Source organism: Cherax quadricarinatus, chromosome 52 (genome assembly GCF_038502225.1).
Source record: "Cherax quadricarinatus isolate ZL_2023a chromosome 52, ASM3850222v1, whole genome shotgun sequence".
Taxonomy (NCBI): Eukaryota; Metazoa; Arthropoda; class Malacostraca; order Decapoda; family Parastacidae; genus Cherax; species Cherax quadricarinatus.
The window spans coordinates 1946316-1961832 of NC_091343.1; the positions used below are offsets into that span (position 1 = coordinate 1946316).

At 40.4% G+C, this 15517-nt stretch overlaps 1 protein-coding gene across 2 annotated transcripts in view; it reads left to right on the plus strand.

Annotated features, from left to right (window-relative positions):
- LOC128696796 (uncharacterized) overlaps positions 1-15517 on the plus strand; it is a 40443-nt gene that overhangs the window by 12060 nt on the left and 12866 nt on the right. For both annotated transcript variants that reach the window (XM_070096009.1, XM_070096008.1), the window contains exon 2: positions 11982-12183. In XM_070096009.1, coding sequence (XP_069952110.1) covers positions 11982-12183 — 202 coding nt within the window. The remainder of the gene's footprint in view (positions 1-11981; positions 12184-15517) is intronic.

The following is a 15517-nucleotide window of genomic DNA, read 5'->3' on the forward strand; positions in this document are numbered from 1 at the left end:
ATCTCCTGTGAGGAACTGTGTTGAAGGCCTTCCTGCAGTCCAAGAAAATGTAATCTACCCACCCCTCTCGCTTGTGTGTGTGTGTGTGTGTGTGTGTGTGTGTGTACTCAACTAGTTGAGGTTGCAGGGGTCGAGTCCAAGCTCCTGGCCCCGCCTCTTCACTGGTCGCTACTAGGTCACTCTCCCTGAACCATGAGCTTTATCGTACCTCTGCTTAAAGCTATGTATGGATCTTGCCTCCACTACATCGCTTCCCAAACTATTCCACTTCCTGACTACTCTGTGGCTGAAGAAATACTTCCTAACATCCCTTTGATTCATCTGTGTCTTCAGCTTCCAACTGTGTCCCCGTGTTGCTGTGTCCAGTCTCTGGAACATCCTATCTTTGTCCACCTTGTCAATTCCTCTCAGTATTTTGTAAGTCGTTATCATGTCGTCCCTATCTCTCCTGTCCTCCAGTATCGTCAGGTTGATTTCCCTTAACCTCTCCTCATAGGACATACCTCTTAACTCTGGGACTAGTCTTGTTGCAAACCTTTGCACTTTCTCTAGTTTCTTTACATGCTTGGCTAGGTGTGGGTTCCAAACTGGTGCTGCATACTCCAATATGGGCCTAACGTACACGGTGTACAGGGTCCTGAACGATTCCTTATTAAGATGTCGGAATGCTGTTCTGAGGTTTGCCAGGCGCCCATATGCTGCGGCAGTTATTTGGTTGATGTGCGCTTCAGGAGATGTGCCTGGTGTTATACTCACCCCAAGATCTTTTTCCTTGAGTGATGTTTGTAGTCTCTGGCCCCCTAGACTGTACTCCGTCTGCGGTCTTCTTTGCCCTTCCCCAATCCTCATGACTTTGCACTTGGTGAGATTGAACTCCAGGAGCCAGTTGCTGGACCAGGTCTGCAGCCTGTCCAGATCCCTTTGTATTTCTGCCTGGTCTTCGATCGAATGAACTCTTCTCATCAACTTCACGTCATCTGCAAACAGGGACACCTCGGAGTTTATTCCTTCCGTCATGTCGTTCACAAATACCAGAAACAGCACTGGTCATAGGACTGACCCCTGTGGGACCCCGCTGGTTACAGGTGCCCACTCTGACACCTCGCCACGTACCATTACTCGCTGCTGTCTTCCTGACAAGTATTCCCTGATCCATTGCAGTGCCTTCCCTGTTATCCCTGCTTGGTCCTCCAGTTTTTGCACTAATCTCTTGTGTGGTACTGTGTCAAACGCCTTCTTGCAGTCCAAGAAAATGCAATCCATCCACCCCTCTCTCTCTTGTCTTACTGCTGTCACCATGTCATAGAACTCCAGTAGGTTTGTGACACAGGATTTCCCGTCTCTGAAACCATGTTGGCTGCTGGTGATGAGATCATTCCTTTCTAGATGTTCCACCAATCTTCTCCTGACAATCTTTTCCATGATTTTGCATGCTATACATGTCAGTGACACTGGTCTGTAGTTTAGTGCTTCATGTCTGTCTCCTTTTTTAAAGATTGGGACCACATTTGCTGTCTTCCATGCCTCAGGCAATCTCCCTGTTTCGATAGATGTATTGAATATTGTTGTTAGGGGTACACATAGCGCCTCTGCTCTCTCTCTCAGGACCCATGGAGAGATGTTATCTGGCCCCATTGCCTTTGAGGTATCTAGCTCACTCAGAAGCCTCTTCACTTCTTCCTCGGTTGTGTGTACTGTGTCCAGCACATGGTGGTGTACCCCACCTCTCCGTCTTTCTGGAGCCCCTTCTGTCTCCTCTGTGAACACTTCTTTGAATCTCTTGTTGAGTTCCTCACATACTTCACGGTCATTTCTTGTTGTCTCTCCTCCTTCCTTCCTTAGCCTGTGTGTGTGTGTGTGTCTGTGTGTGTGTGTGTGTGTGTGTGTGTGTGTGTGTGTGTGTGTGTGTGTGTGTGTGTGTGTGTGTGTTAAAACAATCACAATAAAATGTGTGATTGCAAATATGAAAAAAATACCACAGTGAAACTAGGAAATAAAACCTGAGCACTTTCATGTGCTTACACACACATCTTCAGAGATATACGAAGATGCTGCAAGAGAAGCACATTTATATGTTAAACCCTGAGGTGACACCTAACTCACAAGTGACAACATCTCACAAAAACAGATCCCACACTAACCTAACCCATTGTTACAAAAAACGCGATTCTAAAAGCTTAGAGATCTCCAGTGAATACTAGAAAGGACTGCCCTTCTAGCATCCAGCCTGTTACTGGGTTTTCGTAACAAGTAGTCAGTATCCTTGTCCAATTATCCATTAAAATTCAGTATGGTTCAATAGCTTTTTAGGATTACAACTGGTAGGCTACTAACTAGAGAAATTAAAATTTAATAAATTTATTAAGTCTATAAGTTGTCTAGAGGTATATTATCAAAGTAAATTAAATCACAGCAATTAAAATAAAATCAATCTCTCGAGTTCAATATTATTGTGCTGAAAGCACATATCACATTTATAATTCTTAAGTACCGTCAGGTACATTAACATTTAATAAGATATTACAAATATGTACAAGTAAGTGTGTATGCGTGTAAGTGCTCTTAAGTAGTTAGCTATGTCTCAAGACTCGAATAAGACTTAAACAAGTGACTGACAAAGTCCTCAAATAAACAAACTTCTTGACCGACTGGCAACCCGAACAGTCTGCTTGAACAACAAAGAATGTTAAGCCCAATAGCAATGCAATATGCGACTGCGACACAGAATCAGGAACTGGGAGATAATATAACGACACTAAGTAGGGACCATCAGCAGATCCTCCACAAAAGTTACAAAACTCCCATAATACTGAATCTACGTTCAGCATAGGAAAAACGCGACTGTGACAATGCACAGAAACCAGTACAAAATTAGGTCAGAAGCTATAGCTAAGGACCTGAGATGTTCAGAGTGTCTATGTGACACACAACCTTGGTACAACGTCGAAAATCACTAAGTCTATACAATGTTCTGTGAACAAAGTTCTACAGAACTAACAAGAATAATGAGACAGACAATCTGTCCAACCAGCAAGCGAGTCTCTAGCAGACTGAAAACTTCACGAGAGGTGAGGACACCCCCCCCTCGATCACGTGATAGCCCCGTGGACAGCGAAGCTCAGAAGCCGGCAGTATAACGAGCGACAAGCGATAATTACAGTAGTTTGACAATCAAGACTAACTGAGCACATTTTATATACATCCTAACAACATAAGCTAAATAACAATATAACAGTCAAATAATAATATAAAGTCATACATTTACGATTTAGCTATTATCGCAAATATAAGCAATATAAAATTAAATGAAAAGGTAATATACATTATATATACATAATCATTGTAACCCATTCAGGGGTTGCAACACCCCCCCCAACACGACAGAGGGTCGCACTAGGAGTTGCATTAATGTCTTTCACAGCGTCCGTCACTAGGATATGCCCCTAGTACTAAGGCAGTACACAGTATCGTATCTGCATACTCGTGGTTATATACATCAGTGTAGAGACAGGATAGCGTAGACGAGCAGGGCACTGAGGCTCGATCATAGTAGAGGAGACTGCATTCCACTCTTAAGTAGTGGTTGTGGAATGCGAGGCAGTATGAACATCTGAGTATGAAACAGCTTAAGGTGTGTAGTGAGGGGGGGTCTGCGGCAGGACAGTGTTGCGTCACGCAGTACCATCTCCCACACGACACTACCCACTCAAAACTCAGCTTGTCTCCTCCTCACACAACATTACTGTGAATATATAAATATAATAATTAGACATGAGTATATATAGTTAATATGGTCTGGAGGGATTAAGTTACTTTAATGAATTTGACATAGCAAGTAACAAAAGATATTTGGGCATAAAATTACGTTAATTTAATGTAACTGATAATTATTAAGGACGTGACAGAGCGTCGGCAATTACATTACAATGACCACTTATGTGTTTTATACTAATAGAATAAGGTTGGATTCTGAGGGCCCACCTCATGATCCTAGCATTTTTACTCTTCATGGTGTTTATATAAGTGAGTGGATTGTGGTCTGAAAAAACGTTAATTTTAAATGGGGAAATGCCCAAATACATTTCAAAATGTTCCAAGGACACCACAAGAGCTAGAGCCTCTTTCTCAATAGTGGCATAATTTTTCTGGTGTCGTTTAAGCTTAGATGAATAGTAACATATAGGATGGAGAATATCAGTGGATGTTGACTGTTGGAGCAGCACAGCACCCACTGCATAGCCACTCGCATCTATATGTAAAAAGAAGGGAAGATTGAAATTAGGACTCTTCAACACAGGAGCAGAGGATAGCAAGCGCTTCAACCTTTTGAACGAGTCTGAACAATCTCTAGTCCAGGTGAACTGAACTTTGCTACTAGTAAGCTCAGTGAGAGGAGCTGCAATCTGAGAAAAATTTGGACAGAACCTGCGATAATATCCTGCCATACCCAGGAATCTCTGTACTCCTTTCCTATCCTGTGGCACTGGAAATTCAGAAATTGCACGAACCTTAGCCTCAATAGGAGCAACCTCACCTTGGCCGATACAAAAGCCTAGATAGGTAATCTTGACTTGACCAAAACTACATTTAGCTAAGTTAACAGTGAAGTTGTAGTGCGCCAGTCTCTCAAACAATGCTCTGAGACGCGTCAAGTGCTGTTCCCACTCGTCACTGTACACCACTAAGTCGTCAAGGTAGGCTTCTACTCCTTCTAAGTTGTGGGTCAACTCGTTCATTATACGCTGGAATGAAGAAGCCGCGTTACATAGGCCGAAGGGGGTGACGAGGTAGTTAAACAATCCATCTTGAACAGTAAAAACAGATATTTCTTGAGCACGTTCAGTAAGCGGGACTTGATAATAGCCTCGTAAGAGATCTAAACGGCTGACAAACTGGGCTCCAGACACACGATCAATAAGGTCGTCAATGCGAGGTAGAGGATAACCATCAGGCAAGGTGACAGAGTTCACTTTCCTGTAATCAGTGCACATCCTGAAACTACCGTCAGGTTTAGGCACTAAAATACAGGGAGATGCCCATGGACTTTTACTGCGTTCAATAAGTCCGTGAGATAACAGAAAATCAACCTCTTCTCTCAATGCTTTATGCTTTGTTGGACTCATCCTATATGGTGATTGCTTAATGGGTGATGCTCCCTGTACATCAACGTCATGTACACCCAGAGTACAACGTTTAGGAACATTACCGAACAATTCAGGGAAATGCAAAATCATGTTTTTAATATCACCAGCTTTATCAATCCCAAGGTTACTAAGAAAATCGTCTAGTGATTGTAGAGTCACTGAATTTTCTAAACGAACCTCTATACCTAGAGAGATGTCAGGTAGACTGACGTTTTCTTCCTCTGTCCTAGGAAGAATAGAAGTAGTAGGTAGAGGACTAGCGTAGTATGCCTTAAGCTGGTTAACATGGTACACATGATTAGATTTCTTTTTCCCAGGCGTACGTACCAAATAATTTACGTCGCTAAGCTTTTTCACTACTTCCAGGGGACCATCATACCTGGCTTGTAGAGCATGACCTGGTACTAATTTCCGAGCCATCACCTTATCTCCTGCTTTAAAAGAGCGAGAGACAGCACGCTTGTCATAATGTTGCTTCATTCTAGCTTGGGCTGAAGCTAGGTTTTTCGAAGCTAGTTCTCTAGCGGCTGTCAAATGTTGCTGCATTAATGAAGGTGAAGTACTCAATGATGGATTTGATTTTCCTGTCCACACGTCTTTTAACACTGCGAGAGGACCACGCACTTGGTGTCCGAATATTAATTCAAACGGACTAAATCCGAGACTTTCTTGCCCACTTTCTCTCATAGCGAACAGAAGAAAAGGTATACCCTCATCCCAGTCTCTAGAAAAATGTTCACAATAAGCTCTCATCATAGACTTCAATGTCTGATGAAATCTCTCTAGAGCCCCTTGTGACTGTGGATGATAACTGGTTGAAAGTACAGACTTTATTCCTAGGTGGGATAATGCTTCTCGAAAGATCTTAGAAGTGAAATTAGATCCCTGATCTGATTGTATCTCTCGTGGCAATCCAGCCTGGGAGAAAAATTTCATCAGCGCTCTCACAATAGCACGAGCATTAATTTTTCTCATAGGAATAGCTTCGGGATAGCGTGTTGCAGCGTCCATAATAGTAAATAAGTATTGGTTTCCTAGTTTGGTTCTAGGCAAAGGACCAACACAATCAATAATAAGACGTGAGAATGGTTCACCATGCACGGTGATAGGAATGAGAGGCGCAGGTGGAGGTGTGTGCGCTGGCTTGCCTGTCACTTGACACACGTGGCAACGTCGCACATGATCAGCTACTGTTTCCTTCATCTTTGGCCAAGTAAAATGTTTTGCCAGTTTACCGAGTGTCTTCTTGACACCCAAATGTCCTCCTATGGGACTATTGTGAGCAAAATCAATGGCTTGTTCACGAAATGTAACTGGTAACACTACTAGATGCTTGACTGTGTTGGAAACACTATCAGCTGACAACTTACATGTATTTTTCTCCATCAGTACACCAATACTATAATAGTAACAATTATCGAGATCCTTTGCTTCACTCTCAGTAACTGCTATATCTCTCAGTCTTTCCAATGACTGATCAACAAACTGATCCTTGATTAAATCATCATGAGTTAGAAATTTAACGTCAGTTGTGTCCTGACTAGGTTGATGACCGGGGGGAGTCAGTGTTAATGATCCTGGGCGCAGAGCGTCACTAAAAAACATATTCAACCCCAAATCATTGTCATCCACTAACTCAACAGGAGACAAGGATGGTTGTTGAATCTTTGACATAGCTCTAGTAATTGCGCTGAGAGGAAATAAAATAGGTTTCTCTCTACAAGCTTCAATGGCATAAATATCATCAGTGTTATTATCAATCACAAGTGGTTCTTTACATATACCAGCATGAAGGATATCGTTCCCTATCAACAAGTCCACTGACCTGATGGGAAATACACCACTGGATATACCCACTGAAATATAACCAGTATAATAGTTTGTTTCAATATAAACTTTGTGCAGAGGCACTTTTATAACAGCCCCTCCATAGGCTTCTAACAATACATCTATCTTGCAATAGGTATCGTCAGTTATGGGCAGTACATCTTCTCTTAATAACGTGAGATAACTGCCAGTGTCTCTGAAAGAAATTATCTCAGTTAGATGTGATTCGTCAAATCCTACTTTATCTCTCGAAAAGTAAGGACTCATCGCTGAACGAATCTTTTCGTCAGATACACTTTCTGACGCTAGTCATCTATCCTGAGTAACATTATCTAAAACAGTAGGATAAGAGGAATTGCTAGGATTTTGGTGCCTTTGTTGCTCGGAAGAGGATACGACTTGAGTGGGGGCGCCAGCCGCACGACTGCTTCTCGTATCTCTTTCTAATTTATAGCAATACTCTCTAGTACAGTGGACCCCCGCATAGCGAACTTAATCCGTGCAAGAGGGCTGGTCGTTATGCGAAATGTTCGCTATGCGAATTAATTTTCCCCATAAGAAATAATGGAAATAAAATTAATCCGTGCAAGACACCCAAAAGTATGAAAAAAAATTTTTTTTACCACAAAAAAATGTTAATTTTAGTACACACAAACTGAAAAAGGCATGCACAATTACATGACACTTACTTTTATTGAAGATCTGGTGATGATTGATGGGATGGGAGGAGGGGAGAGAGAGTGTTAGTGTTTAGAAGGGGAATCCCCTTCCATTAGGACTTGAGGTAGCAAGTCCTTTTCCGGGGTTACTTCCCTTCTTCTTTTAATGCCACTAGGACCAGCTTCAGAGTCACTGGACCTCTGTCGCACAACAAATCTGTCCATAGAGCTCTGTACCTCCCGTTCCTTTACGATTTGTCTAAAATGGGCCATAACATTGTCATTGAAATAGTCACCAGCACGGCTTGCAACAGCTGTGTCAGGGTGATTTTCATCCATAAAGGTTTGCAGTTCAACCCACTGTGCACACATTTCCTTAATTTTTGAAGTAGGCACAATGGATTCCACAACTGGCATAGGCTTCTCAGGGTTAGCCCCAAACCCTTCAAAATCTTTCTTAATTTCCATACTAATTCTCACCCTTTTTACCACAGGGTTGGCACTAGAAGCTTTCTTGGGGCCCATGGTCACTTATTTTCCAGAAACAGCACCGAAAACACTGTAATAATACGAAATATTCCGAGTGTATGCTTGAATGTTACCGCGGAGGCTGGCTGGTAAACAATGGGACGGGCGGCACATGTGAGGCTGGCTGAGGCCGCACATTGGACGCGTCTCGGACGAAGGTCGCTGAGCGGGTTTTTGTCCACTATGCGGGGCAAAATTTTAGCGAACAAAGCGTTCGCTATGCGGATTGTTCGCTATGCAAGGCGTTCGCTATGCGGGGGTCCACTGTATGTCCTTTTATGTTACAATAGGTACATTTAACTTTCTTCTTCTCGATACCAGATTTCTGTCTAGCCACAGAGACAGATACAGGATTGTGAGTTTTCCTGGTAAAGGTACGAGAAGTTACAGTAGCAGGTACATCAGGCCGGCAATGAGCAGCTGATTTAGGTTGCCAACTTCTAGGACAATCTTTAGTTACCTTGTTTCTTTGTGTTTTAGTACGTACAAGTTTGTGAGAAATCTCGTAATTGTCTGCTAATGCTGCAGTTTCCAGAATATCTGAGGTAGTATGATCGATCAGATATTCTTGTATGTCAGCAGACATACAGTTGTTAAACTCTTCATGTAGTAACAACTGAACAAGGCTGCCGTAGTTGTTACACTTGGCAGCTCTAGTCCATCTCTCAAATGCAACTTTTTTCTCACGAGCAAACTCTACACAAGTTTGATCTTGTCGTCGTTGTAACGTACGAAATGCTCTTTGATAACTTACAGGTAACAAGTTATATGTCTCTAGAATAGTTTGTTTGACAGCGTCATAACTAATGTACTTAGCAAATGGTAAGGCTGCAGAACACGTTTGAGCTCTTCCCGTCAACACTGTATGCAGCAATGTTGCCCAGTGCTTACGTGGCCAGTTCATAGCACGTGCCTGGTTCTCAAACACATCAAAATAGGTGTCTAAGTCACTTTCAAAAAACTTAGGAACCATAGATGCAGCTTTCTGCACATTAAATGTGTCCTGTGATCTATCAGTCTGTTGTCTTAACAGACGAACATTTTCTCTTTGGAAATCTTCTTCGTTCAATTTCCTCTGTGCCTCTATTTGTGCAGTCTGCAACATAAGGAGGCGTTCAAACCTCTCAAACTGTTCCTGAGAGATAGGACCAGTAGGTAATGGAGGAGTAGGGAAATTAACATGGTCTGGACGGTCCTTAGGTCGGACACTTCGTCCAGCCGTCTCTAGAGTGTCTAGATCTGGTCTAGGATAAGTAGATACAGGTGTATCATACATTGTACTAGTATTAGGCTGTGTCATACTACCAGCTATACTCTGTACTATAGTGTCAGTGAAGGAAGGAGCGAGCGAGAACTGATCTACACTAGGCTCAGACACTAGGCTCACTTCTGCTCTAGTTGCTCTTTCTTCAACTTCAAATAGAGCCATACTTCCTAATTGTGACACTAGACTTTCTGAATCTGAATCATAATCAGACATCTCTGTATAAGTAGGAAATAATATATCTTTAATTAATGCTCTGACAGTTTCTGCGGTGTAATTCCTGTTATACGTCACACCGAGATATTTGGCTACTTGCCAACACGTCTGAAGTTTTAATGTACTTAACTCAGACAAAGTCAGAGTATCAATTAACTGTTTCACTTTGGCATACATCACAAAAATAATTGTACTACGAGAGAGTGATTATGGGAAACTATAATCCTAATAGGAATTTTAGTGTTAGTTGTCTTAGAGCTAGAACTCATAAACAGTATTTCCATCTCCTTGGATCAAGAGACTCAGTCAGGTACATACATCCACCTGGTATGTTGTACAAGACTAAACTCAAAGTCTTCAGATTAGGAAAGTACTCAAAGTGTTTGATCATAGAGTTACTAGTATGTCAAACTAGACAATTTCTCCAACACCTTGGATCAAGAGCATCCCGGACAGGCCCCCCCATTTGTTACAAAAAACGCGATTCTAAAAGCTTAGAGATCTCCAGTGAATACTAGAAAGGACTGCCCTTCTAGCATCCAGCCTGTTACTGGGTTTTCGTAACAAGTAGTCAGTATCCTTGTCCAATTATCCATTAAAATTCAGTATGGTTCAATAGCTTTTTAGGATTACAACTGGTAGGCTACTAACTAGAGAAATTAAAATTTAATAAATTTATTAAGTCTATAAGTTGTCTAGAGGTATATTATCAAAGTAAATTAAATCACAGCAATTAAAATAAAATCAATCTCTCGAGTTCAATATTATTGTGCTGAAAGCACATATCACATTTATAATTCTTAAGTACCGTCAGGTACATTAACATTTAATAAGATATTACAAATATGTACAAGTAAGTGTGTATGCGTGTAAGTGCTCTTAAGTAGTTAGCTATGTCTCAAGACTCGAATAAGACTTAAACAAGTGACTGACAAAGTCCTCAAATAAACAAACTTCTTGACCGACTGGCAACCCGAACAGTCTGCTTGAACAACAAAGAATGTTAAGCCCAATAGCAATGCAATATGCGACTGCGACACAGAATCAGGAACTGGGAGATAATATAACGACACTAAGTAGGGACCATCAGCAGATCCTCCACAAAAGTTACAAAACTCCCATAATACTGAATCTACGTTCAGCATAGGAAAAACGCGACTGTGACAATGCACAGAAACCAGTACAAAATTAGGTCAGAAGCTATAGCTAAGGACCTGAGATGTTCAGAGTGTCTATGTGACACACAACCTTGGTACAACGTCGAAAATCACTAAGTCTATACAATGTTCTGTGAACAAAGTTCTACAGAACTAACAAGAATAATGAGACAGACAATCTGTCCAACCAGCAAGCGAGTCTCTAGCAGACTGAAAACTTCACGAGAGGTGAGGACACCCCCCCCTCGATCACGTGATAGCCCCGTGGACAGCGAAGCTCAGAAGCCGGCAGTATAACGAGCGACAAGCGATAATTACAGTAGTTTGACAATCAAGACTAACTGAACACATTTTATATACATCCTAACAACATAAGCTAAATAACAATATAACAGTCAAATAATAATATAAAGTCATACATTTACGATTTAGCTATTATCGCAAATATAAGCAATATAAAATTAAATTTAAAGGTAATATACATTATATATACATAATAATCATTGTAACCCATTCAGGGGTTGCAACACCCATACATTTGTTCAATATCAAGTTATATTGTTCATCTGACAAAGAAGACAGTGTATTTTTGTGAAAAATATTTTTACCTTTAATATTATGAACAATATTCTGGCCTATAAGACTGTCAAAGTTTAAACATTCTAGAACACAAATTTGACATATGTTGTGCATCATGCTTGATAAGAGATAATTCCACAATATTTCATTGAACTGTAGAATTACAGGGGAGTAATTCTTTGGAATTAGTGCAGTCAACACAATGGCCTGTATTCCTTAAAGGAATGAGCAAAACACTATATTCCTGTCCATGAGACATTGTGTATTAATGTTGTTTAATTCTGGTCTCAAGAGACACCAGAATTATTGGAATCCGGTTTTAGGCTATGCACGATATGCATATAATGTTAGTGTTTTGGGTGGACATGTGTGCCTGTGTGTGAAGATCTATATAGAGTACAGTCTAAAAGCTTGTCTTACACCGTGTGTGTTTTCTTAATTGCTATCTACAGTATAACACTTACGTCCACTTGTTGGCACAGGTCTTTATATTTTAATAATGTTGTGACTAGTTTATGGTAAAAGTCAGGCTGAAACGTCATTATAAGTTTCAGTCACCTATGTGCGGGTTATTTGTGTATTTAATAATGTTGATTTATGTTGGCAGGTTTACAATGCATTACCCAAGAAACACTATCATCATCACTGCAGCAACACTGTTGGTTCTGGTGGTCTTCCCTGGTGTTCCCAAGTCCGTGAATGGAAATGAGGGTTTGTCAAGCCACGATGAATACTTTGACGGAGACCCCATCTACTGCCGGCGCATGAAGTTCATGATTGCATGTGACTACAAGTGGGAAAAGCAGCAGGTATGTCTAGTTATGGCTGAAGCAAGATGGAATATATGTCTTTCCCTTTATGACATAACAAGGTATGTGTATCCATGGAGGCTAAAGACATGGTAGTGTTTATATATTTAATAATTCCAGTGATTGTGTACACAAGCAAGAAAGGTATAAAATACCGACAATATGACAGTTAAGACACATGTGCAACATCTGGGTATCTTTATTGTAGACGTTTTGCCATCCAGTAGCTTTATCAAAACAGATTCCAGGATATAATTGGAAGGCAGTAGAACTACATACAAAAGATGAGGTAATCAGTCCCTCAGCCTTGGAGTTAGTGTTTACAGCATCATAGTGGTGGAGAATCTGGAGCAAAGGCAAGAAGACTGGCGGTTATATAGGTGTCAGTGGATAAGGACGTGTAGCAGACGAGGGCTGCTACAACTAACCCATCCCTTTGGGAAGGACCTACTTCCACTGGGGAATCCCACCTTCCAGTGACTATGCCCTCGTCTGCTACATGTCCTTATCCACTGACGCCTATATAACCGCCAGTCTTCTTGCCTTTGCTCCAGATTCTCCACCACCACGATGCTGTAAACACTAACTCCAAGGCTGAGGGACTGATTACCTCATCTTTTGTATATAGTTCTACTGTCTTCAAATTATGTCCTGGAATCTGTATTGATAAAGCCACTGGATGGCAAAACGTCTACAATAAAGATATCCAGATGTTGCACATGTGTCTTAACTTTCACAAGCTGCATTTATTTATTTATTTATTTATTTATTTATTTATTTATTTATTTATTTTATGTCTTTGCAAACAGTGCATTGAGATTTTGTATTTACAATAGTGGGTTGCAATGCAACGAGAGCCTCTATTATGCCTAGGCATTATGGGCCAACTTAACATTATTGGCTTACAGACTACTTAACACTAAGGAGTATATCATAGTTGTACAGTAGGATAGTAATTATTTCATAGTTGTACATTAGAATATTAATTATAAATGAATCAAAATTTGTATAATACAAAGATACATTTATAATTTAAAATGCTTTTTGTAAAAAACAATGATTCAATTATATTCCTGTCAACGATGGATAAAAGGTTCAAAGTGATTGTTTCAGTTATGATGTGGGAGTACATAGGTGAGTAAATGTGTACCGAGTATTTAGCATTTAGTCTAGGGTGATTAAGTGGCTTTTGAGAAGAGTCTTAAATTGATTTTTCAGACTGGGTTACTTTAATATCTTCTGGTAATGAATTCCATATTTTGGGGCCCTTTATGTGCATAAAGTTTTTACACAGTGTGATATGGACACGAGGTATATCAAAAAGAGATCTGTGTCTTGTGTTGTGGTCATGTGTCCTGTTTAGGTTAGTGAGGAGAAGTTTGAGTGGGGGGTTTATATTTGCATGTATTGTTCTGTGTATGTAGTAGGCACATGAATAAGTATGGATGTTCTTAATGGTGAGCAGATTCAGACTTCTGAAAATTGGTGGAGTATGCTGGCGGGAGTGGGAATTTATTATCATTCTTACTGCTGCCTTTTGCTGGGCTATTAGGGGTTTTAGGTGATTGGATGTTGTTGATCCCCATGCACAAATTCCATATGTAAGATAAGGGTATATGAGTGAATGGTACAGTGCCAGGAGAGCTGATTGTGGAATGTAGTACCCTATATTTGATAGTATGCCTACAGTCTTGGAGATTTTCTTGGTGATTTGTTGTATGTGTGTCTGGAACTTAAGGCTACTGCCAAGGTGGATACCTAGGAATTTTCCCTCTGCGAGTCTTGTGGCTGATGATCCATTTAGCGTTATGTTAATTGGATCATTTGCAGCTTTGTTTCCAAACTGAATGAAATAGGTTTTATCAGTGTTCAGGGTAAGTTTGCTAGTCTATTAAGATGCTTGTCTCGGAGATTCTTGTAGGGTTAGATATTGCTGGTAGCAACAGGCAGTTACTCATTGTGTTTGTGAATTTGGCTACTTGTGGGTCCTGGTCGTGTAGTATGTTTATGTTGAAATCTCCTGTTAGTAGGTGGTCTTGATAAATGTTTGACTGTTGTACTCTGTAGATGTTTAAAACTGTGAGGGGGTTTTGCAGGTCTTTAGATTTAAATTTGGCTATGATATATTCTCCATGTTCGTCCCTTGTGCAAGATTTATTGATACATTCGAGTTGATTTGAGTAGTATATAGCTGTTCCTCCCCCTTGCTGGTCTGTTCTACAGTTGTGTATGGCCATGATTGTGTACACAAGCTGCATTCCAATGATTGTGTACACAAGCTGCATTCCAATGATTGTGTACACAAGCTGCATTCCAGTGATTGTGTACACAAGCTGCATTCCAATGAATATGTACACAAGCTGAATTCCAATAACTGTGTACACAAACTGCATTCCAATGACTGTGTACACAAGCTGCATTCCAATGATTATGTACACAAGCTGGATTCCAATGATTCCAGATTCTATAAATTAATCTGACGAATCTGTCCGCAAACAAACTAAACTTAGTGCGAACTATCCTGGTCATAAGATGTATTAGCCATTAAATACTGAAGCCGTTCAGAAGAGGTAGACTCAAATATATTTCACGTGATTAAAAGAGAATAAAAATTTCAATTATTATTATAATCAAAATTAGCAGACATGCACTTACACACTTGAGTTTCACTCTCCGCCCATCATGGAATTTGAAGGCACCCTTTTTTTTTAAGTTTTGAAGGCAAGCAGGAAATTGTTTTGAAAGTTATTGGCGCCCTAGGAAGCTTGGAATAGGTTCTGCAAATTTGGTTATAGGACACCTGTCCATCCCATGTATTCCAAGAAACTTGAAACTCTTGGGATGTTTACAGTATACCAGCTTGGAAAATTTGACCCCGATCAGAAGAAGCTTTCTCTCTTGTTTTGAAAGAAATAAAAGCAAAAAGTTGGAGGAAGAAAAAAGCGAAAGAGAAAAATAATAGGGATACCTCAATAAAAATTTGTCAAATAAGAATAAAGACAAAGCCTGCATAATATTCATCAGGAAACTTTAAGTTCACCTTCACACCTTTATTATGATATTAATACATACGTAATTTTAGGTCGAAAATATGAACCTCCTTAAGAAACCATCAGTGAGAAAAGTGGACGTGTCAGTAGCTCATTACTTACATTCATGATTGTAACCATGTACAGGAGTATAGATGGTTCATTACCTCTGTAACTTGTCATGATTGTCACCAGATCTACTTGCAGTTCATTACCTTTGTAACTAGTTCAGCTATCATAACTTTGGGGTCCAGTCACTGGACCCATTATGTACCTTTGTAATCTTTTGACTAACACCCACAGGA